The sequence below is a fragment of the Nicotiana attenuata genome, unplaced genomic scaffold (assembly GCF_001879085.1).
Source record: "Nicotiana attenuata strain UT unplaced genomic scaffold, NIATTr2, whole genome shotgun sequence".
NCBI lineage: Eukaryota > Viridiplantae > Streptophyta > Magnoliopsida > Solanales > Solanaceae > Nicotiana > Nicotiana attenuata.
Window position 1 is genome coordinate 123,203 of NW_017671045.1, and position 24,861 is coordinate 148,063.

The following is a 24,861-nucleotide window of genomic DNA, read 5'->3' on the forward strand; positions in this document are numbered from 1 at the left end:
AAATCTACCAAATCCCATGTGTGGTTGTCCTCTAAAGCATGTATTTCCTCAAGCATTGCATCAGACCATCCGGGATGATTCAAAGCCTCCTTCACTGTTTTGGGTACGGAGATGGAGTCTAGAGAAGCAATCATAGATCTAGACGTAGAGGATAAGTGGTCATAGGAAACAAAGTTAGCAACAGAATATGTCGATTTGCAAGTACGTGTACCTTTGCGAAGAGCAATAGGAAGATCAAGGTTATCTGGAGGATCAGGCAAAGAAGAATCAGATGATGCAGGAACTGGTGCGGGACATGTATCATTTGTCTCTCGCCTCCGCGAATAAACTTGAACAATTGGAGGTCTTGCTGGAGCAGGTACTGAAGGCATAATAGTCGATTGGTGCTCAATAGAAGAACTGGGAGATCGAAGAGTATCATCTGATTGTTCTGTCAAAGTACGGGTAACCTGATATACTAGCCACTCATCTTCCTCCCCCTGGCTTGTAGAAATGGGAGGTGCATAGAAGAATGGTGTAGTCTCTAAAAATACCACATCAGTTGACACTAAATATTTGCCAAGCTCAGTAGAATAACATCGATACCCCTTCTGAAGGCGAGAATAGCCCAGGAAAACACACTTCACAGCCTTGGGATCCAACTTGGTAAGAGATGGTCGAACATCTCGAACATAACATGTGCTTCCAAACACCTTAGGTTCCACCGGAAATAATGACTTATTCGGAAAAAGAACACTATAAGGCACATTACCATCGAGTACACTAGATGGCATGCGATTAATCAGAAAACAAGCCGTAGAAACCGCATCAGCCCAGAACTGTTTNTTATTGCCTCTGCGAAAGGCTTGCCCATGGCTGACATCATATTCTTAAAGTAGTCTGCTTCCTGGGCTTGAAGGAAAACAGTGACCATCTCTACCTCATCCATCAGTGGCTTCACTCTTGACGCCTGTTCGCGCCACTTAATTGCATATTCACGGAAACTTTCTGAGGGCTTTTTCTTTAGATTCGCCAAGGAGTTCCTGTCTGGCGCGATGTCTATGTTGTACTGAAATTGTCGAACAAAGTCTCGGGCCAGATCGTCCCAAATATGCCAACGCGAGACATCTTGGTCCATATACCACTCTGAAGCGATGCCAATTAAGCTTTCCCCGAAATATGCCATCAACAATTCTTCTTTGCCACCAGCTCACCGTAACTGATTGCAGTACTTCTTCAGGTGAGCAATGGGGTCGCCGTGTCCGTCATACTTCTCAAATTTTGGTGTTTTGAACCCTGACGGCAAATGTACATGCTGGAACATACAAAGGTCTGTATAGGAGACACTCTTTTGCCCACTCAAGCCTTGCATATTTTTTAAGCTCTGCTCGAGGCTTCTCATTCTATTTGCCATCTCATCCTGCTCCAGGGCTTTGGGGGTTTTGTCCCGCCCCGGTGTAACCTCGTATGGTGGCTGCTGAGAGTAGGTATATTGAGTATAATGAGTAAGGTCAGCCTGAAAGACGGGATTTTGGAATGTGAAGACTGAAGAGTTAACATTATGCTTGGGTAGTGATGGTTGTGTGGTTACTGAGCAGGGTGGAGCCGTGAAGATTTTAGGAGCAGGTCCAGACGGGAACACCTGGGGGCGAACCTCAGATGGTGTTCCGAAGAAATGAGCAGTTATGGTAGGTTGCCGCAAATGAGTGTTTGGGTGGCTGATGGGGACAGTAGTAGCACCTCCAGATCTAGGGAATAACTCCGGGAATCCGGGAATGGTACTTGGAGGTTCTTTTCCGTTGTTCCAAGCATCCCACGTTTCCATCAATCGCAGGCGCAAGATCCGGTTTTCTTCAGCAGTAAAAGACTCAGAAGCCGGGACCCCCGAGATGGGGCTGTCTTCGGGTATGGGGATTGCAGGCAGAGTCATTTCGGACGACATCTCTGTATTTCCTTTGGATCTGGTGAAATAGCGATGCGAGGCCAGCTTACCACAAACCAACCACTGTTTCTAAAATGCTCAGCTGGAAATGGACAGCAACAACGGTTAGTTTTGAAACAAATAACAGATAGGTAACCGCACATTGGAGTGTGATGCACCTATATAGTTAAATGAATATCTACATGTTAGCTTCGGTTGCATGCGTCATCCCGGCTTTTCTCTTGTTTCTTTTCTTTCTCTTTTTTTTATTTTCTCTCCTTTTCTTTTCCTCATCTCTCTTTGTTTTCATTTTCTGCTTTTCTTCTCTTTGGCCATGGTTTTTCTCTCAATGCCTTATTTCTTCTTTTGCGTTTCTTTTTTCTCTTGTTTTTCTTTCATTTATTTCCCTCGCGTTTCTCTTTTTCTCTTTTTCTTAGGATTACGCTCGAATCTTATGTAGATTGCCTATGTATCATGACCCCGCATGAATCAGACCAAGCGTAGTTCTTGAAAATAAATGCAAAAAGTAAGAAAACAAATTTTGGGATTTTCAATTTTCATTAATAACAACTGAGATTACAAAGCTACTAGAATATTTGTTTTTCTTTTCTTGGAAAAAGGAAATTACAAAAACCAGACTCAAAAGCAAAAATACAGACTCGATTAACTAAGAATACATCAAAGCTTCAAATCCTGGGGCCCGCGGGGCATCACTCGGCATAGCCGCGGGCCTGCGTGCAAGACCTTTTTGCAACCGATCTAAATCATTCATGACCCGGTGAACAAATATCATCACAGAGGCAAAGAACGTGGTACGACCCATCCGCTCACCGGCCTGACACTTCACGACAATATAGTTGGCAATGCTCTGATTCTTTCCCTGATTTGGCCCTTTTCTTGGAGTAGTCGACTTATCTGTTGGGTATGAGCCTCTAGCACCTGAGAATCCTGGAAGTGAAGGTCTTGTAACAATTTTATTTCCTTTTCCATCTCAGCGATTAACCCATAGCATTGTTCCCTCTCGGCCTGAAATTCTTTGTCCCGCCGGGCTGCCTTTTCTTCAAGAGTATTCATTTTTCTTTTCATTTTAGCAATGGTTCCCTCGTAGTTTCTCTTCATTTGTTGTACAAACTGGGCTTTTTCCTCAGTCTTCTTTGCCCATTGTGCTCGAAGTTTTTCCATGTTCCCCTCGGATTTCTCCAATTCTTCCTGACAGTCCAAGACTTGCTTCTTTAACCCTTTTATCAATCTCTCGTCGGATAGACTTCTTTCTTGATTCCTGGCATCTATTTTCATTTGTTGAATTTGGGCCTTGAGAGCTTCATTCTCCTGGCCAATTTCTTTTATCACCTTCATCGGTTGCGGCTTGCAAGCTGTTTTCAAACCGAAGCTCCTGAACCTGTTTTTCCAATGCTCCTATTCGGGCCCTGTACTCCTTTTCTTTGGCTAACCAATCCCATTGCACCTGGGCGTCGTTAGTGAATTGTTGTACATGTGACCTTTTGGCAGGTCTCTCAGGAATTTGAAATCTTTTACCAAATTAGAGCAAGTATTTGGTATCTACCTCGCCTCTGGCTCGGTCCTGTACTATAGTCTTAGGCTCAAGGTACCTGCACTCATTCCATATCTTTCGGATGCTGCCTTCAGGGAATACAGCCTTCGGGCCTAACTCGATGACTTGCCCACTCAGGTCTTCATCATTGTGCACTGTTTGGAATCTTCCAAATTATCGCAAGACTCGGTAAGGAGCATAAGGTTGTATGCTTCGAATACCCATCAAAAGAATATAAGAGACCTCTGCTGATGTGTATACAGCTTCAGTAGCAGGAAGCCATCCATAAGCCCATTCAACTTTGTCTGCGGTCAGGGATCTTAAGCATGACGACCAGGCCTCAGTACCCTCAGGGAACTCAATACCCGTCACCCGAGTCTCGAATTCTGCAATACAACTCAACCCGGTTAAACCGTAGTTCATATAGCCTGTGCGGTGACAGAGGTGTTCCTGCATCGACAACTGTAAGAGCAAATTGCAACCTTGAAAGAATTTCACACCTTCCCGACATTTGGTCAAAGCTCGGTACATTTCTGCTACAATCAGGGGAACCACTGTGCTAGTAGGTTTTTTCATGGCAACGTCTAGCTTCCCTACTAGGCCGAGGTCTATGTGACCATCTTTTCTCGGACAAATCACCACTCCCAAAAAGGCTACCATGAAGGCTAATCCCCGTCGGTCTTCCCATTTGTCTTTATTTCCGGCATGTGTCAATCCTGTGTTGGGTTCCTCGAAACCTTTGGGGTTACCATACCGGTGATATAAGAAATGCAATGTACAACACCCTTCCGCCAGGTGCGGGTCTTGAATATCCCGGCTGATGTTCAACAAATCCAAGAACCTATGAAGGGTTACCGGTCGTGGGGCCAATGGGTATCTACCTCGGAGGTTCCCGTTAAGACCCGCGTATCTCGCAATCTCTTCTAATGTAGGTGTGAGTTCAAAATCTGAAAACCGGAATACATTAGGGGTCGGGTCCCAAAATGGTATTAGTGCCTCAATGATATCCTTCCTCGGTTTGATGTTCAATAAATCTACGAGGCCGCCCAAACTTTTGACCACAGTATCTTTGCTTCCTTTTCCCAAATCATGCCACCACATATGGAGTTTCAAAGGGATCTCGCTCAGGACTGAGAAGGTTTCGATGTTACTTGAATTCATCCTGCACATTTATTTAGGGGAATTTAATGATTTATTTTGAAAAATGGCTATTTGTGCAAAAATTCTTTATTTAGAAAACAAGGACTTGGATTTTTAAATACAGCCTTTCAGCACTTCTGGGAGGAAGATTTTAAGGCTGTGCCCGCAAACCATTTAAAAATGACTCAGGGTGGCTGTTCTTGCAAAAACAGCCTTCCGGCGTCCTTTTAGGGACATTCGGCTTAGTTTAGACAAGAATGGCATCACCCGACTTATTTATGACAAAAATTAAAGATTTGACATTTTGGCTATTTTTGCAAAAGGGTGGTTGGACCCGATGAGGGTTGCCTACGTATCTCACATTCGGTGAGANATACCAGGTTTCCTCCAACAAAGACACAATAACCTGTAGTAGATCTTCTATCAATTTTCGATCCAGCCCAGTCAGCATCTGCAAAACACTCAATACGAGTATGATTGTGATTGCTATATAATATGCCAAGTCCAGGAGCTCCTTTCAAGTAACACAAAATCTGTTCCAAAGCTGCCCAATGTTTGACCGTTTGTGCAGACATGAACTGGCTAACAACACTTACCGCAAAAGCAATATCTGGACGAGTCACAGTGAGGTAGTTTAATTTCCCAACTAACCTCCTGTATCTCTCTGGATCGTCAAAAGGATCACCATCATCTTTCATAAGATGCACACTAGGAACCATTGGAGTACTGCAAGGTTTAGCTGCCAACTTTCCAGTTTCTGCAAGCAAGTGAAGAATGTACTTTCTCTGAGACAAAAGAATTCCCTTCTTGCTTCTATTTACTTCTACTCCCAAAAAGTATTTTAACTGGCCCAAGTCCTTTGTATGAAACCTAGTATGCAGAAAAGACTTGAGAGAAAAAATCCCCGCATAGTCACTTCCTGTGATAACAATATCATCAACATATACAACAAGGAGAATAGTGGCAGTTACTGATTTCCGACAGAAGACTGAGTGATCGCACTTACTCATTTTCAACCCAAACTCCTGAACTACCTCACTGAACTTGCCAAACCAAGCTCGTGGACTCTGCTTCAATCCATACAAGGACTTCTTCAAATGATAGACTTTCCCATACTCCCCCTGAGCAACAAAACCGGGTGGTTGCTCCATATACACTTCCTCCTGAAGATCACCATGAAGGAACGCATTCTTGATATCCAACTGATGTAAAGGTCAATTCTCGGACGCAGCTAGAGAAATAAATAAGCGGACAGAAGTGAGTTTGGCAACCGGGGAGAAGGTGTCAGAATAATCCACCCCATAAGTCTGAGCATACCCTTTCGCCACAAGTCTGGCCTTAAGTCTTGCTACAGAACCATCTGGATTAACTTTAACTGTAAAGACCCACTTGCATCCCACTGGTTTCTTTCCCTTTGGTAAATCTACCAAATCCCATGTGTGGTTGTCCTCTAAAGCATGTATTTCCTCAAGCATTGCATCAGACCATCCGGGATGATTCAAAGCCTCATGCACTGTTTTGGGTACGGAGATGGAGTCTAGAGAAGCAATCATAGATCTAGACGTAGAGGATAAGTGGTCATAGGAAACAAAGTTAGCAACAGAATATGTCGATTTGCAAGTACGTGTACCTTTGCGAAGAGAAATAGGAAGATCAAGGTTATTTGGAGGATCAGACAAAGAAGAATCAGATGATGCAGGAACTGGTACGGGACATGTATCATTTGTCTCTCGCCTCCGCGAATAAACTTGAACAATTGGAGGTCTTGTTGGAGCAGGTACTAAAGGAATAATAGTGGATTGGTGCTCAATAGAAGAACTGGGAGATCGAAGAGTATCATCTGATTGTTCTGTCAAAGTACGGGTAACCTGATATACTAGCCACTCATCTTCCTCCCCCTGGCTTGTAGAAATGGGAGGTGCATAGAAGAATGGTGTAGTCTTTGAAAATACCACATCAGTTGACACTAAATATTTTCAAGCTCAGTAGAATAACATCGATACCCCTTCTGAAGGCGAGAATAGCCCAGGAAAACACACTTCACAGCCTTGGGATCCAACTTGGTAAGAGATGGTCGAACATCTCGAACATAACATGTGCTTCCAAACACCTTAGGTTCCACCGAAAATAATGACTTATTCGGAAAAAGAACACTATAAGGCACATTACCATCGAGTATACTAGATTGCATGCGATTATTCAGAAAACAAGCCGTAGAAACCGCATCAGCCCAGAACTGTTTAGGAACCTTCATTTGGAACAAAAGTGCTCGAGCTGTCTCAAGTAGATGCCTATTCTTGCTCTCAGCAACTACATTTTGAGAGGGTGTATCAACACATGAAGACTGATGTAATATACCATGTTGTCTCATGTAGGACTGAAATAACTCTGACATGTATTCTTTAGCGTTATCACTCCTTAGAGTACGTACTGAAGCATTGAATTGAGTTTTGACTTCAGCACAAAAGGCAGAAAAATGAGTAAACACTTCAGAGCGGCTCTTCATAAAGTAAATCCAAGTCATTCGAGAAAAATCATCTATAAAAGTGACAAAATACTTATGCCCAGTTTTAGAAACGACCGGACATGGTCCCCAAACATCAGAATGGACCAACTCAAAAGCTGACTCAGCTCGCTTATTAACCCTTGGACTTAACGAGATGCGATGGTGTTTTGCAAATCGACATGACTCACAATCCAATGATGAAATATTCTAAAACTAAGGACAGAGCTTCTTTAACAAAGGCAAAGAGGGATGTCCAAGTCGACAATGTGCTTCAAAAGGAGACACAATACTAGAGCATGCAACAGACCATGGCTCCCATTCATCAAGAATGTAGAGATCACCAGATATATATCCTTTACCAATAACCTGCATCGTCTTAAGATCTAAAAACAAACAATGATCGGGAAAGAATGCAACACAATAATTAAGGTCTTTGGTAATTTTACTAACAGAAATCAAGTTAAAGGCCAAGCTTGGTAGACTTAATACAGATGACAGGAGGAAGTTGGTTTAATAGTCCCAGATCCAACACTGCTACAAGTTGATCCATCAGCTACAGTAACCGGAGAGGGTGCTTTATGTGAGCGAAAGCTAGAAAAAATATTTGGATTACCTGTCATGTGATTTGTAGCACTAGAATCGATCACCCATTTATTGGAAGAGGTGATAAGATATGTTTTATCTGACCCAGCAAAGGCAGTAACTGAAGAAGATTCCTTAACTGATTTATGATATTGAAGGAATTTTAGAAACTCATCCGAAACCAAGATTGTTGGACTAGGAGTTGTTTCATTATTATTCTTTACCATCATTTTTTTTCTTTCAATAACAAACTGACTAAACTAACAGAGGTTCCCGAAGCTAAAAGATACTCAAACAGATCCTGGTAGATACGAAATCAACAATCTATTATGCAAGCTTCTCACCAGTCAATTACTCAGATAACTAAACAGACCCAAAAATATGCTCCAACAAATCAGAGAAGTAGTCTGATCCAAGAGGAAACTCTCCAAACAACAGCACTTACCAAATCAGACAACTAGTCAAAGAAAGGAAGTAGAAAGGAATGGTCTAACCAGGTTTGGCCAACGAAATCAGCTGGACAAAAAATTTGACTCCACGTGTTTGCCGACGAAATTCTGCCAGAAAGTTATCAGTGGCGCGTGAACTGTTACTTCAAAAGTTTGCAGAAATTTCGGCGTGGCAGTGAACAAGTTCCGGTAAAGCGCCAGACAAACTCCGGCTAGGCAGCGGACAAATTCCGGCGAGCTACAAGCTCGGCTCTGATACCATGTAAAGTATAGAGACAATAGAGAAATCTCTCTTGTGTTGTATTCAAGAAGTAACAAGTATATATACAAGTACATAGAGCCTTAACTATGGAAAGAATCAAAAAGGAAATCCTATAAATCTGCCGTGAATCCCTATAATTATACTAGCTATGTATATTACATAAGATTATGTCTATATTCAGATTATGTCTACATTCATTATCTAACAGTTTTATACATTCCTTTTTTCGTTTTTGTTTAAAGAACGATCTTTATTACTTACCTTTCTTGCAAACACTTTATCTTGTTCCTTTAACGGTGTTTATTTCTTTGTTTGTTCGATTTTCTCCATTTCCACAATGAGCAGGAGGTTTAATTAACTGATTGAGTGGATTCTCAAGTTACACTTCCTTGAAATGCGCGAGTATGGAAGGCTGAAATACTGTGCCAAAATTCTTGCCAGAAAGAGAATTTATTGCGTCAACAGTCATATGAAGAGTCAATGAACCAAAGCCTTGATCTTAAATTAATTAAAATCTGTTAAGATAATAATATAAAACAAGAAAATAGACAAGAATGTAGGGAGCAGGAGATGAGAGATTCTTATTGAAATATGTACAATGTGATGCCCAAACCCTCTATTTATAGGATGATATTTAGGTAATACAAAGGGATGTCATGGTAAATTTTGAGATAATGGGGAAAGATGATGGAGGAGGTTATGGAGGTGGGAGTTACAACCATAATGGTAAGGAGTAGTGGGAGGTTAATATAGAAGATTAGGGATAGCTTAGCTGGTAAAGGCCTGAGAACAAAGTCCTTCAGGTCGCCAGTTCGAGCCCCCGCAGGGCCACTGGAGGCATTACAAATCGGCCGCGTCTCCAAGGCCCCGTGGAACTAACCGTGCACCCGCATTGAAACAGCGGGACCCGGTGGGTACAGCTAGTCAGGTTCGCAAAGCGATGCCCGGAAACCATGGTTAAAAAAAATAAAAAAATAAGGTGTATTAAAAATGAGTAGTATTTTAAGTAAGTTGAGACAATTCTTAATTATGTGGGTAATTGGTTAATTATTGGGTAATGGGATATTACTAATTAATTAGGGGTATATGTGATAGTGACTAAATGTGGCAGCCCCTCCATTTAAAGTAAGTGACTAATGATCTTAATTGAAAGGTGGCATCATAAGTAACAAAGTAAGTCATGTAGTATTTGGCTTCATTGGACTTAAAGAAACAAAGTAAGAGATCTTATAACATTTTTCCTAATTCAAACATTTCAAGCTGACGTCCCTCAATCTAGCAAGTTTCTGTAAGAAATCTTATAACACCTTCCTAATTCAAACATTCAAGCAGACGCAATAATCTAGCAAGTTTCAACAAAATTTCTTGCAACAAAACAATTCCAACAAGAATTATTGAAATAATAGCAACGTAAAATTTTGCGGTTCTAAAGGAGTACAGTGCAACCTTTTTCAAGAATATCATACGGATTTTTCCCTCCTCCAAGTATGTTAAGGCTAAGCCCTTTCTTCATTTTGGCATGATCTCGTAATTACACGAGTTTGATAATGACGCATAAAGAAAAATTCATATCCCGAAATTTACGTATATTTTCCTAGTCTTGTAAGTTATAATATTCTCCTTATCGGGACTTCATATTCAATTGAGTATTTCTTTTTTTTTTTCAGTCATGAGAGCAGAGAATTTATTTATACAGTATTACAGTATTTTCATTACCATCAAGCTATAATCGATGGGCAGGCCCCTATTGGGCAACCTTTGATCAGATGGTAAGTTATATACCGAGCCTACTGTGGCTGAGCGCCTATGAGCGAGCCCAGTTGGTCGAGATACATAGCCTAATATGGCCGAGTGCCTATGAGCGAGCCTACTACGACAGAGCAGTTATATATATATATATATATCCCGAGCCTTATAGGGCCGGACAACTATTTTGCTTGCTATATTGAGAGAGTTGAGTCAGTATCACCAGGTAAGCATATGTTCAAATTATCAGTTCAGTTTCAGCTTTCTATATATTGCCTTACATACTCGGTACATTATTTTGTACTGGCATCCCTTTCTAGGGGCACCGCATTTCATGCGTGCAGGTTCAGACAGACAGACGGGTAGACCTCCTCAGTAGGTGTTTCCGGAGTTCAACTTTATTGGTAAGCTCCCCGTCCTTCGGAGTTGTCGGGTCTATAAGTTTTGTGTATATCTTGTTTATGTATGTAGATAGGTTATGGGTAGGTCGGGGCCCTGTTCCGGTCACCGTACATCCATCAGTAGAGGCTTGTAGACATATCCTGTCAGTTAGTGCAGTATATTGGGCTTGTAGGCCCTGTACGTATATTTTGTTGGCTTGTCAGTTATAGTAGTTACCGACCCAGCTTTATGTTAATAGTTAGCGTTAGTCTCTATTCAGTTTTATATTTTGCTTCGCAAATTGTCTTGCAATGTGGCCCCTGGCCAAAGTATGACATTATATGTCCAGAATTCTTGAGTCGCAAGTTGGTACGCAAGGATAGATGAGGCACCGGGTGCCGGTTTTGCCCCCCAAGCTCGGGGCGTGACAAAAGTGGTATCAGAGCAGTTCTTTCCTAGGGAGTTTACAAGCCGTGTCTTGTAGGGTCTTGTTTATAGATGTGTGGTGCACCACATTATATAAGTAGGGGACTACAAGGCATTTAGGCTTGGTTACCCTTCTTTCAAATCTAAATCGTGTTGTAGAACTGAGTTATTGGAAATTTGAGTTAAACTTACGTGTTGGCGTTTGCATGCACAAATGACGATAACTAGGAAGGCTACGTCTGGCCAGAGGAGAGAGACAACAATACCGGCTCCTCCGTCACCTGAGGAGATTCCTAGGGAGACCGTACATCCAGTTCTCCCTTCGCTTCTATCAGATCAGGACTTGAGGAGAGCGGTGTATTTGTTGGCACGGTTGGTAGCTACCCAGCAACAGGCTAGGGCATCCGCTAGTGCAGGACCTTCTGAGGGATCTGAGAGTTCAAGGGTCCGAGAGTTTATTGCTTTGGGTCGCCCAGAGTTCACTGGGACAGATCAGAGGTATGACTCGCAGGATTTCATAGATCAGCTTCACAGGATCTTTCGGGTTATGCATGTTACGGAGAAAGAGGCAGTTGAGCTAGCAGTTTTTTGACTCAAAGATATAGCCATCCTTTGGTACGAGGGATGGGAAAGATCCAGGGGACGTGATGCACCTCTCGCTATTTGGGAGAATTTTTCAGATGCCTTCCTTGACCAGTACTTACCGTGGGAGATCCAACAGGCCCGAGTCGATCAGTTTCTAGCCCTCAAGCCGGGCAATATGAGTGTTCGAGAGTATAGTCTCCGTTTTGACTCATTGGCCAGATATGCACCATCCATAGTTGCTACTATGCGGGACAGGATCCACAGGTTTATAGCAGGGTTGGCCCCAGATTTGACCGAGGCATATGCCACCGCTGCATTACAGGATAGTATGCATATCTCCCGGATTCATGCATTTTCCTAGAATGTAGAAAGGGGTAGGCGTCGGCAGTAGAGTACGGAGAGGATTGAGTCAGCGCAATGTAACAGGATGAGATTTGCCAGATCTCAGGAGCAGTCTCAGGGTAGTTATAGGCCCCAGTACTTCGAACGGCCACCTAGGCCTCCGCCACCCCAGTCACAGGGTTACAGGTATGGCCGTTATATTCAGTCAGGACCAGGTGAGAGCTCCCAGGCATCAAGTTTGCAGCGATAACGAGGTTCGGGGTAGATATGGCCATTTTCTCCGCGGTGTGCCATCTGCGGTAGAGGACACTTGGGCCAATGTCGAGCTGGTTTAGATGCTTGTTATACATGTGGACGTCCGGTGCATTTGATGCGAGATTGCCCAAATAGAGATTTTGGGGGGTGTCGCAACCAGCGAATTCAGCAATAGGATCATCTATGTCAGTGCATCCTTCAGGGCGCGAGTCTCAGTCTTCGACTGGTAGAGGTTGAGGCAGAGGTAGAGGTTCCAGTTCAGGTGGTAACCAGAATCGTAGCTATGCGTTAGCGGGTCGACAGGACCATGAGTCTTCACCAGACGTTGTGACAGGTACGTTGACCATTTGATCTCTTGATGCTTATACCTTGTTAGACCCAGCATCTACTTTATCGTGTATTACCCCATTTGTCGCGAGGAAATTTGGCATAGTGCGTGAAATACTAAGTGATCCTTTTGCGGTATCTATACCCCTAGCCCAACCCGGGAACGAACCGGAGGGAACCGCAGCATGGGGAATGTCCGCGTCTTGTCGCAAGGCTCATTTTGAGTTGTGGCTCATAAGGCGGAGTACGCATCCAGTCAGCACATAGCGAATGAAAAAAGCCTCATGTCTATAGTCAGTTGCTAAGATGATTCCCATTCAAGCATTCTCATTCAATGTCAATGCTGCCTTATTCTAGGGCATGTAGCATAGAAAAACCTTCGCCGCCATGATCCGCAGGGGAACAGATCACTCATTCTTCCATTGGGGACAGGTGCACGAAGATAAAAGGGCATTCTTCAGAGTGAAAATGAACCAGACAAAGGCCCTTCTCTCCGTGATCAACTTCCTTTCGTAGTACCCATACCCCTAGGGGAATTCGAATCCCCGCTCGATTCGATTGTTTTCCAAGAATGCTGAGCCGGGTATGTAAGCCATGTATCTGGGAGGAACTTAAATAAAAGAAGGGCTTTCGGTTTTTTGCACCCCGTTTTGGTCTTGCAGCTATTTTTAAAATATATATATATATATATATATATATATATATATATATATATATATATAAGAATCCCTTTTTTAGAAGAAAGATTATATATATGTCCAATCTCTAGTGGTTGGTTCCAAAGTAAAGGATGCTTCCAGAAACCGTCTAGGTTCTTCCTAGGAAGATTCCTTCTTTCTATCCTATTGAGAGGATGATCCCTGGCCATCACCTGTGGTGTTAGATCAGAAAGGTGACCACATCTAGTTTCGAGGTTGGCCTAACCTAACTTGATTACACACTTATAGAGTTTTACGACCTGAAATGCTGCGTAAAGCGTCTTTCTTGCTCGGTGATCAGTCAATGAAGTCATTCTGGGGTCGGAGAATCTATTATTGCTAGACGGGTTTACCGAGGTTGTACGGTGTCAGTTTGTGGTCGTCAGACCTCGGCCGACCTAGTTGAGCTAGAGATGTTGGATTTTGGTGTTATCATGGGCATGGACTAGTTGGCAGCTTGCTATGCCACAGTTGATTGTCGAGCAAAGATAGCTAGATTTCATTTTCCAGGTGAGCCCGTCCTTGAATGGGTAGGTAATACAGCGACACCTAGAGGTAGGTTTATTTCCTATCTGAAGGCGAGGAAAATGATCGCAAAAGTGTGCATTTATCATATTGTGCGAGTTAAAGATGCAGATGCTGAGATACCTACACTTCAGTCAATTACAGCAGTCAAAGAGTACACAGATGTATTTCCAGATGAACTTCCAGGTATTCCTCCAGAGCGAGAAATTGATTTTGGCATCGATTTGCTTCCGGGAATGCAACCAATATCCATCCCTCTGTATAGAATGGCATCTGCCGAATAGGAGTTGAAGGAGCAATTAAAAGATTTGCTGGAGAAAGGTTTCATGAGACCCAGTACCTCATCTTGGGGTGCACCGGTACTATTTGTACGGAAGAAAGACGGCTTGCTGAGGATGTGTATCGATTATAGGCAACTGAACAAGGTAACTATTAAGAATAAGTATCCACTTCCAAGGATAGACGACTTGTTTGAGCAGTTGCAGGGAGCTAGATGCTTTTCAAAGATAGATCTGAGGTCGGGTTACCACCAGGTCAGAGTTCGGGAGAAAAATATTCCAAGACAGCTTTCAGGACCCGATATGGCCACTTCGAGTTCCTTGTCATGTCCTTTGGGTTGACGAATGAACCTGCCATATTTATGGACTTGATGAATAGCCTATTCCGGCCATATTTAGATCTGTTCGTGATAGTCTTTATTGATGATATTCTGGTTTATTCACGTTAAGAGGATGAGCATGTGGACCACCTGCAAGCGGTACTCCAAACCCTCCGTGATAGTAAATTATATGCTAAGTTTTCTAAGTGTGAGTTCTGGTTGAAGTTTGTAACATTCTTAGGGCACGTTGTATCCGATGGAGGTATAAAGGCAGACACTCAGAAGATTGTGGCTGTGAAATCCTGGCTTAGACATAGGGGTGGGCATAAAATCCGAAAAATCGAATTACGAACCGAACCGAATTAATTTGGTATTTCGATATTTCAATTTATTTCGGTACAGAAATTTCGGTATTTTGTTAATTCGGTTCGGTATACGGTATTGGTTTTTTGATATTTCGGTATTTTGGTATACCGAAATACCGAAATAGTTTACTCCAAGCCCAACTTTTTTTTTTAGCCCAATAACCTTAAGCCCATACCCCAAAAGTCCAAATTCTAATACGAATTTCCAGAGCTCAATCAAGACGGGATGAAAACTTGTTTAAATGTCAATTTTACGGTCCTTTCATGAATATTTTATGAGTTTTGATACGAATTATTTATGAATTTTTGTTACGGTCCTTTCATAATTATTTATGAATTTGTCTTACCGCTCTGTTGCCTCTTTGTTGTATTCATTCTTCCTTCCCTCTCTCCCACATTTTCCAATCCCGTCTTAATTACTTCCCAATGGTCAATCTTTCCATATAGAAAACATTGACATTTAAACAAGTTTTCAGTGGTTATAACCAAATCTGCTTTTCAGAAGTCGTATTTAGAGTTCGGGGTTAATAATTGGGTATTCTTAAAGGTGTCACCTAGGAAGGGTGTGATGAGGTTTTGTAAGAAATGCAAACTTAGCCCATGTATTGGGCCTTATAGGATCATTCGGAGAGTGGGCCAAGTAGCTTATAAGTTATAATTGCCCTCGAAATTGGAATCTGTCCATCCGTTTTTCACATATCTATGTTACGAAAGTGCATTGGCGATCCTACCCGAGTGGTGCCCACGGATGATGTACAGATTACAGAGGACTTATCATACAAGGAAATTCCGATTGCAATCCTAGACCGACAAATCGGCAAGCTACAGAATAAAGAGGTAGCTTCCATGAAGGTCTTATGGAGAAGCAAGAATGTGGAAGAGATGACATGGGAAGCGGAGGAAGAAATGAAGTCTAAATAACCCCGCCTATGTCAAACTGAAGATATGACTCGAGGTGGGTGACAGAAAGGAAAACATTTTTGGTTGAGCCTCGACCTCAAGAACAACAGAGATATCATTTCGATGGGGAAATAGAGAATGGGATGGAAACTTGGTTGCAAATTTTCAATCTTAGCTGGGATGTCCCTCTACCCTTTACCTCGTTCCTTAGGGATTTTGTTAGTTTGCTTGTGTAGACCTACCGCAAGCCAAATCAGAAGTAAATAGGGAGGTGCTTGATGGCAGGCTCAGCCGCTCAGGGGAATCCAATCTAAACTTTTGCAAAATTTTCAATCATCATATGGAGGGTGGTCAGAATATTTAAAGAGTAATCTATCAACTTCACTGCTGGCTATAGTCACCTGAGAGTGACTTTGCAGTATTATGTGAAATGGGAGGGACGAGTACTCAGAACATTTTTGTTATTGTTGATGTACGAGGTTAATGTAATTGAACTTTCTTTATCCTGCAGTAAATTTTTTCCTCTTTAATATACCATCTAGGGTTCAATTGCCAAAGATGTCGACCCTGTCAAAGAAAGTTCAAAGCCAGGGAGATCTAGTGTATTTGCTAAACGTGGTGCACAAGCAGCGGCACTGCATCTTAATAAGAAGCCAGCTTCAAGTGTTGAGGCCGATATAACTGGCGGTTCAACGATTAGTTCTCATGCTCAGCCCAAGCAGGAGGCATCTACTGCCTCGTCAAAAAACTACACTTTCAGAAAAGGTAATTGTTGCTCTCATAGCGAGAATGCTTTTTAAGGTCTCTCTCTCTCTCTCTCTCTCTCTCTCTCTCTCTCTCTCTCTCTCTCTCTCTCTCTCTCCCTCCCTCCCTCCCTCCCTTTGACAATGACACAAAACATCATTTCATATTTTATATATGTTGGGTTAGAAAATATCCTGTTGTGGTGGAAGTTAATGCTAGGACCTGTCATTTTGAGAGGTGACAGAGTGAAGTATGTTGGATCTTCATCAGGCTTTTCTCTGCTGCAAACACCTTTAAGGTAAGTGCAATAAGTTCTGTTAAAAATCTTTTTCCTGTGAGATGTTAGTTCAGTTCTCTCATTGATTCTTATATATGCTATGCTTGAGGTTGCATTTTGAATCATTTCCATCTGTTAACTTACTGTTTAATTGTGATGTCTTATTCAAGTCTTCATATGGANTTGAGGTAGACTGATTTAATACATAGTTTAGATAGAAGCTCGAATCAGGCCTGCCTGCTGGTTGTAGCTGATAAAATCTGATTCAGTTTATAAGTTTATCCTATGGCTTGCCTAAGTGTTAGACGAAAAACCCTATAGGCATGATATCTACAAATTTCAGAAATAAGGATATGAGATGATTACATACTGATTGTCAGTTATTAAAGAAGGGCGAGTTTTAGCAAAAAAGATCATAAGTTCTGCAACTGGTAAGGCATTATTATTGCTGGTTTTAATTTAGTCAATTTTGTAATTGAGTTAGTGGTTGCTTATTAGCCCTAGTACTCTATCTATTTATTTGTATGAATTAAGTGGTCTTATGTGCCTATGAAAGATCTTCCATAGTCCACTTTCTGAAATTACGACTCTGTATAATCTGTAATATCTTCAAAAGTTTCATGGAACCATTATGGGCCAAATTTTATTCAGAAGGTCCAATTAGAGATAAAAATTTGAACTTCTCTTATAACACGCTTAAATCATAATTTCTGTTTGATTTATGTAATTTAAAGTGCTGTGAACAGGTTAAAACATTTGAAATCTTTTGATTCCTTACCTTAGCCTTATCCTTTCTCTAAATGTGAAAATAAAATAGGAACATGGGTATAAACATTTTAGTCATGAAAGGCTTATAAATAGTTTTGAAAGTACCTTATTGAAAAACAATAAAATTTAAATGTTTTGGATAATATCGGTATATATGAGCACTTAATGCTGTATTTCTTTAATGAGGTTTTTTTCTGCACCAAGGATTCTTAATTATGACTCCTTTGTGCTTTATATGGCAATACTACTATAGGGATTAAAATGGTTTTTTCTTGTTATTCTTTGTGCACATAATGGATTGACTTGTTTAGTTAATATTCCCTTTATTCATTGTGAACAGAATGCTCTATGTCTCTATTGGATTTGTCAGTAACTCCTTTATTTTCAAAATCACGTCATCAACACACATGATTGCAGGGGTCCAACATATGGTTATAGGGGCAAAGTGGTTCTTGCATTTGAGGAAAATGGGTCCTCTAAAATTGGTGTCAGATTTGATAAATCAATCCCAGAGGGTAATGATCTTGGTGGTCTGTGCGATGAAGATCATGGGTTCTTATGTGCTGGTAATACTCTACTGCCTCATTTAACTCATGGTCCGCTTTTGTTGCCCGGCTCAGTTATGACGAATAACAGAGCATGTCTTTTCGGTGGCCTGATCTTTTTTTCTTCCACAGCTAACTTGCTCCGCCTTGATAGCTCAAGTACTGATGAAATTGATAAACTTGCTATCAATGAACTCTTTGAGGTATTTGCTAATATACCTCTCGGTGATACTATTCCATTTCAGAGTCGAGTGTCCTTAGTTTATTTACTATGTTTTATATATGTAGGTTGTTTCAAATGAAAGTAAAAGCAGTCCTCTAGTTTTGTTCATCAAAGACATTGAGAAGTCTATGGTGGGAAACCCTATGCTGCTTTCAAGATTAAGCTCGAACATTTGCCAGATAATGTTGTTGCCATAGCATCCCTTACCCAGTCCGACAACCGAAAGGAGAAAGTATGTAGTGACGGTTATTTTCGCATTCCTTCAGGATAAAGAAATTGGCTTGTGATTCTGATTGCCTTACCTTATGCTTTACAGTCGCATCCTGGTGGCCTGCTATTTACGAAATTTGGAAGTAACCAAACGGCATTGCTTGACCTTGCCTTCCCAGTATGTACAACTTTCTTTCCCATTGCCTTTTCTTTTGGTTTTTCTATTTCTTGTTCTCGGTGTTGTACCTAAGAATTTCGATGGAATGTAAATATCCACGTCTGAGGGGGCTGACACTATGGATTCCCTAAGTCTTTCCAATTGGTCATTAAGAATTGTATAGTTTGGGAGCATACAATACAAAACAAACTTTTTTCCTCATGATATAATATGTTATGGTCTAGGGTTTCAAAGGTGGGTGTCAATTGGGTTTTCAGAAAATGGCTACCGGACTTACCCAACCTACCAAAACCCATTTAATTGATTTCCTCATACTTTGTTCTTATACAATGTCCCCAAGGGCCAGCTAATGCGTGGCTCGAAACATGGTGGATGATGGGGCTATCCCTCTACCCTTGTCCACTTAAATACTAGGCTTTTGTTTGCGGTTGGTTTGAACCTGTAACATGCGCCTAACCCACACATCACATGTTGTGTTCTTGTGTTCTTACCCCGGGGGTCCTATTCCTATCCATTTTTCTCATCTTTTAATTTCCCAAACTACTTTTACCCATCCATGTCTCTTATATTTGTGTGTGTGTGTCTGAAAAATAACTTTCTGATGGCAATTTTTTTTTGTGTGTGTGTGTATGATGTGTACACATTAGTTATCTGAATGTATACTTGTCGGAAGTAATCTACACAGGCCTTACCCAACCTACCCACGCTCATTTAACCCATATCCTTATTCTTTCTTCTTATACTACACAAATATCTCTATCTTATTCATTTTGTACCAGATATACCTTTCCACAGAGGCGGATCCAGAATTTGATGGCTGCGGGTGCCACCGGATTTAATGTAAACTTATCACTAATCAAAGGGATTAAATTGGGATGTAAATTTGATCGACTCATTTTGTATTAATTCACTTCCTTTCGATTCGATCCATTTTGAAATTACTTCGGTTTTCTTTACAAAAATTTTGATGCATAAATACCTAGATGGTAACCATACTAAAAAAGTTTGTCTTTTTTTATCAAGGAAAAATAAATTAGATGGATAAAAAAGAAAAATAACTAAAATTAAATACAAATAAAATTTTTGTGATCTAGATACTAGAAAAAAAACAGATATAACTTATAATTTAAGAAAATAATAAAAATATAATTGCACAAAGAGAGTTACAAAGGTGAAAAAAGTAAAAGAAATTAAGAAAAAGACAAGAAAAAGGAAGATAAAAAGGGGTAAGTAGAATTGGAATGCTAAAAGCGTGAAATGAGTGTCGATCACAGGTATTTTGGCTGAAAAGCTGGCCCTCAAACCATGGCACCCACAACAACTTTTGTTAATCCGGGTGCCACTTGTTGTTTATCTATGTTCTTTTGCATGAAATGTCAGTATACACAGGAAATTTTACCCGAGCAACCGGGTGGCGGACCACCCCTTCTTGTCTACACAGATCCACCCCTGTTTCCACTATTACCAAATCTCATATATTTCAATCACCAAAACTACTATCACCCACCAAAACTAATGTGTGTATGATGTGTACACATTAGTTATCTGAATGTATGCTTGTCGAAAGTAATCTACACAGGCCTTACCCAACCTACCCACGCTCATTTAACCCATATCCGTATTCTTTCTTCTTATACTACACAAATATCTCTATCTTATTCATCTTGTACTAGATATACCTTTTCATTATTATCAAATCTCATATTTATTGACTTATTATTCTTTATTTTTGGGGCATGATTTCAGGAGAAAACATCGGCAGTTGCAGAGAACAGGCCAACTCCGGCGTTGCATAGTAGTGTAGACATCCGTCCACTTAACATGGATGATTTTAAGTATGCACATGAACAGGTACACAATTGCACGTACTGTGGTTAATCTGATTTTTGTGCCATGCATTCTACTTTCTCTGCAGAGTATTTGGGGTTCAGGAGAAATGTTAGTAGGCTTTATTTACTGCCAAGAAAAGTTTTTAGTAGGCTTTATTTACTGTCAAGAAAAGTTTGGGACTTTCTCATGGATCTTTCTGATATCACACTGTTGCAGATTTTCTAATCAAATTCTCTTTTGAAAATAAACAACTAATCCGCCTTAGATACACTTTCAAGATCGAATTTCTAGTTTGTAGTTCGTACCCAGGCACAAATCCACTAGCCAACTAATCTGAGTTTGAATTGGTGAACTAACAATCTACAATAAGGAGGCAGCTCCAGGAAGGTAGCTCTTTCATCCAGTTCCTTCAGTGGACTTGGGCTCCAAATCCACATCCACTTCACAACAAAGAAAGAGAATGCAGGGATCATAGAGGGAGGAATCGAACATCTCTCGTAACGTCAGATATATATGTACTCAAGTGATTAGTTTTTATTTATTTATTCGATGGTGCGAGATACAGATTTGTGATTTGAGAGCTGTTGTCATAAAATTATGGGGTAAATCATGTTGACTGGTTTGTTGAACTACTTCTCATCAGCATGCAGAAGACATGAGAGATCAACAACATTCAACCAGTTAACACAACAAATCACATTGACTGGTTGAATGTTGTCGGCCTCTCATGTCTTCTATATGCTACTGTGAAGTAGTTCAAAAAGGAATTTTGTTCATGTGATTGCACAAGAGACCACCACAACATTTCGGGGTTTCGATCAGCTAGTCTATATATGTAACTTGAAAGATCAATAGCTCCTCAAACTGATATAATCCTCTCTTAGCGAGTGGCTTTCTTTCGTCCCTGTTTCATGGAGAAATGATTCTCTATTTATGCTGGTATCTCCTAGTCAGCCACTAGTATAGGTACTTGTACCTTCACTGGCTGGCCTTTGCTTTTAAGCCACCAAGCTTCAATCTGATGATCAAATATAGTCTCAAATTCTACTAGTCTTCTCTTCTAGTCTGGTATACACAGTGGTTTTTTAAATTTTACGGTGCCTAATTATATGCGGTGAGTGTCTTAGTTCATCAGCTAATTGCTTTGGCCCATATACAGAAAAAACACCATCTCCACGGTGGTGCATGACTGCTAATAATGTGGTAGGAGGATGTCCACTGGGTAAAGCCACTGTTGGGGGTCCGAGGAACTTGGGCTCTTAGTCTTGTGAGCTCAAATTCCAGTCTTTAGGCAGCTGATCTTGTTTGGTGCCTCATTTCAGTAAATTCTAGCGGGTCCACTTACATAAATCTATGATCATCTCTTATCTTTGTTGTTATGCTTGCACACTTCAGTAGACCCTGTATCTGTAATGAAGAACTAAAGTTGAGTTCATGCTATGAGATGACCATCACAATTGGTGACTCCATATATAGCAGCTACTTTATTTCAGATGGAATAGATAGCAGCTAAATTGATAACCTCAATCTAAATATCATGTCCTTGAAATGTTGCTGCATAGGCGATGTAGATATCATATTCTTATTGCAAGCTTTTGTATTTGACCTACCTGGATGACCAACCAGGAATCTTTGATGGTTTTGTACCAATTTGTGCAAATGAAATTGTTTCTTGTTAGCGTGGGGAAAAATGTTTAAGTACTACTACATTCTTGGGCCCTTGTGTGTTTTTCTTGCTTTATCATCACTGTGGAGTATAGTTTGGTATAGTGTGTAAGTGTGTGCGCATTTAGTTGATTCATGACTTGTTTATGTGTCAATGAATGCAGGTATGTGCTAGTGTATCCTCGGAATCTTCAAACATGAATGAGCTTCTCCAGTGGAATGACTTATATGGAGAAGGTGGATCAAGGAAGAAAACATCTCTCAGCTACTTCATGTAGAGGAGATATGTAACTATATACCATTGGTTTATTTATTTTCCTGTTCTGCAGCCCGAGATGGCAGTGGTCCCTGCATGGATAATCCATTTCAGGTTCCCCTAAGGCCCTTGTGTATCATATTAGTTCATAGGATTTTATCTTAGCAATTGCTAGTCTTAGTGAATCTCTCAAATCTTGTCTTATCCAATTTTCTCCTGTGTAGGTCTCTTCTCTGTATATACGAGTTGACTAATTCAATAACCGTATTCTAATATTCTTTTTCTGTATTGAATATTGTATAGTATGAATTCTTATGATGAAGCGGGCAAACTTGTTGGGGTTAACTGGAGGAGTAAATACAGACTATTTTATTGGCCTCCATATGTCTGTTCCGTTGAATGTTTTTATTTACTCTGGATAATATTTTGGCTTTGTTGAGTACTTCCACCACCTCAATAACTAGTCTCTCTCACGGGATTGCCCGCAAATGCTTTCATCTGCGAATTGTGGTCACGTCTTGGCATAAGGTCATCGACATCCATGGACTAAAGCTAGTGCTTAAGTTAATTTGTGTTTGTATTACTGGGACAACTATTTAGGAGCCTGTGTGAAACTCTCTCCTATTAATTGTTAGGTGGGATTTTATTATGGTTCCCCACTCATTCCCAGTTGGTCATTGTTTTTGGTCATTGTTTCTCCTCTTGGTGGTTGTCATGACCATAAATTTCATAACTGATACTGACTTGTCACAGTCAAACTGACATTGTCTAGCTGGATTTGCGTGGTTTCATTTTGTTGTATCAGTATCAGCTAGCTCTCTGCTTTGACCAATAGATCTTAAGCTACGCTTATTTAATGCTGTTTTTATTATATTTTTTTGTTATATTTGTGTAGCTTTTCCTCTTCCTTTCTTAATGTTACTGTTGACAATTGTAATTCTACTTAAATTTTCCAAGGTTATCAGTGTAAGCAATTAGAGAGCTTGCAGTTAAGTTTTATATCTTGTTAGAATTTTGTGACTACTTCATTTAAAAGCTTTGGTTATTAGAGGGTGCAATTTAATTACTTAGTAATGTCTTCAGCACCAATGTTTGCATAAAGTACGGAAAATGTTGATATTTCAAGGGAAAGTATTCTCTGTTTTCTAAAGTGTATAGTTTTCTTGATGCCATATTCACTACTTATAGATGAATAAAGATCTCAACGATCATGGCGGAGCTAAACAGAAATTAGAAATCGTATTGGAAACTAAGTAAACAATGGGGAAAGTAAAAGAAAAGTACAAAACTTCACAAGTCACAAACTAAGATGATTCAGTGCGGTCGAAGAAGAGGACTAAAGTCGAGTCTGAAATTTGGCCTTTATGCCAACCTGATTTAGCAGTGAGCAAAAGGACCTTTAGGTTACAACTTGTGATTACCAGTATAGTTGTAATTGTTGTATTTAGCCACCTGACTTTTCTCAACTCCCAAGGGCTTTTAGGTTAATTTGTCTGATGAAGTAGAATACCTCTTGGCATTACACAAATAGCAGGCCAGATTTACTGTTTACTTTTTCGGTGTACAAAGATTGTACACATATTATATATGAATTTTACATATATTATATATCTGCCGGATTATTTTTAGTTTAAGAAATTAGGTGGACTACTATTTGAGGTTAATTCTTCATATTTCTATTGCGGAGTAATGCCACGACGGTTAATTTTTTTGGGATAAGAAGAAATTACCAGAGTTTGTGTCTATTTCCTTTCACGTAGGTCATAATAGAGTTGTTTGACCAAGTTTTTGGCAAGCTAAAAGCACTTGTTTGTGATCGAATAAGGATTGTGGTGGAGTGATAAATATATTTTATCCTTAACTAGAATCTCGAGTTTCGGCCTAAGCATGGAGTTTATCTTTGATAGGTTGCGCTTTACTCAGAATGTGGAACATTTCGGTGCATATTTGCATTTTATTGGATGCCAGTCAATACGGATACTAGACACCAAATGAAAAACAAACAAGAAAATATTTTTTGTGAAAATTTGAGGTTATTTGGCCAACAAAAAAGTATTTTTGAACTGTAGTTATTCTGTCGTTGAAAAAAGCTAGAAGCAGAAGTAAAAAATTTATTCTTCAAAATAAAAAATATTCTTATCTATAACTTTCATTTACAAAAGTACCTCTTCTTTTCAACAAGAAAATCAACCATTAAATTTGGTCTCTTCCTCTTTCATTGTATGCGTTTTTTTTCATTATCTCTTCAACTCTTTTTTTGTGCTAATCATATCAAATCTCAAATAAAAGATGAAATATTTTAATTAAGTAAAACTGAAAAACTTAATCAAAGTCTCTAAAAATTATTTTCTAAGATAATATTAAGCAAATGCGTACATCTCCTTCCTAACGTGACTTAAAAATCGGTTAAATACAACCACAAAATCTGCCTGTAATAAAGGGGTTGACCAATCGAAATATTTCCACGAAGTTCTATATTCTACATTAAAATTACTTGTGTGAAATAATTATAGTGTTTTGTTGGCCCAAGAACAAGTGAAGTTTTGAAGAATGACAAATGAACTCAGTCATGGACCAGGTCCATCATGTGAAGCACAGTGCTTGTCAACCTATACATGTGAGATGC

General features: G+C 40.2%; 1 protein-coding gene across 1 annotated transcript; it reads left to right on the forward strand.

Annotated features, from left to right (window-relative positions):
• The first annotated feature begins 9,065 nt into the window (after positions 1–9,065).
• On the forward strand, positions 9,066–22,615 carry LOC109205483. Its single transcript, XM_019368201.1, has 11 exons — positions 9,066–9,117; positions 9,195–9,319; positions 10,458–10,541; positions 16,082–16,304; positions 16,521–16,581; positions 17,746–17,894; positions 18,006–18,076; positions 18,162–18,328; positions 18,413–18,484; positions 20,231–20,335; positions 22,144–22,615. The coding sequence occupies exons 1-8, from the start codon at positions 9,066–9,068 to the stop codon at positions 18,291–18,293; spliced, it is 897 nt and encodes a 298-aa protein (XP_019223746.1). The 3' UTR covers positions 18,294–18,328; positions 18,413–18,484; positions 20,231–20,335; positions 22,144–22,615.
• Positions 22,616–24,861: the final 2,246 nt, after the last annotated feature.

Excerpts from the sequence above, each read along its gene's own strand:
- LOC109205483 (XM_019368201.1), top strand. The coding sequence starts at position 9,066 with ATGGGGAAAGATGATGGAGGAGGTTATGGAGGTGGGAGTTACAACCAT. Across the intron at positions 16,305-16,520 it reads AAACTACACTTTCAGAAAAG|GTGACAGAGTGAAGTATGTT; the intron begins GTAATTGTTGCT and ends TCATTTTGAGAG. Across the intron at positions 18,077-18,161 it reads CTATCAATGAACTCTTTGAG|GTTGTTTCAAATGAAAGTAA; the intron begins GTATTTGCTAAT and ends TTATATATGTAG.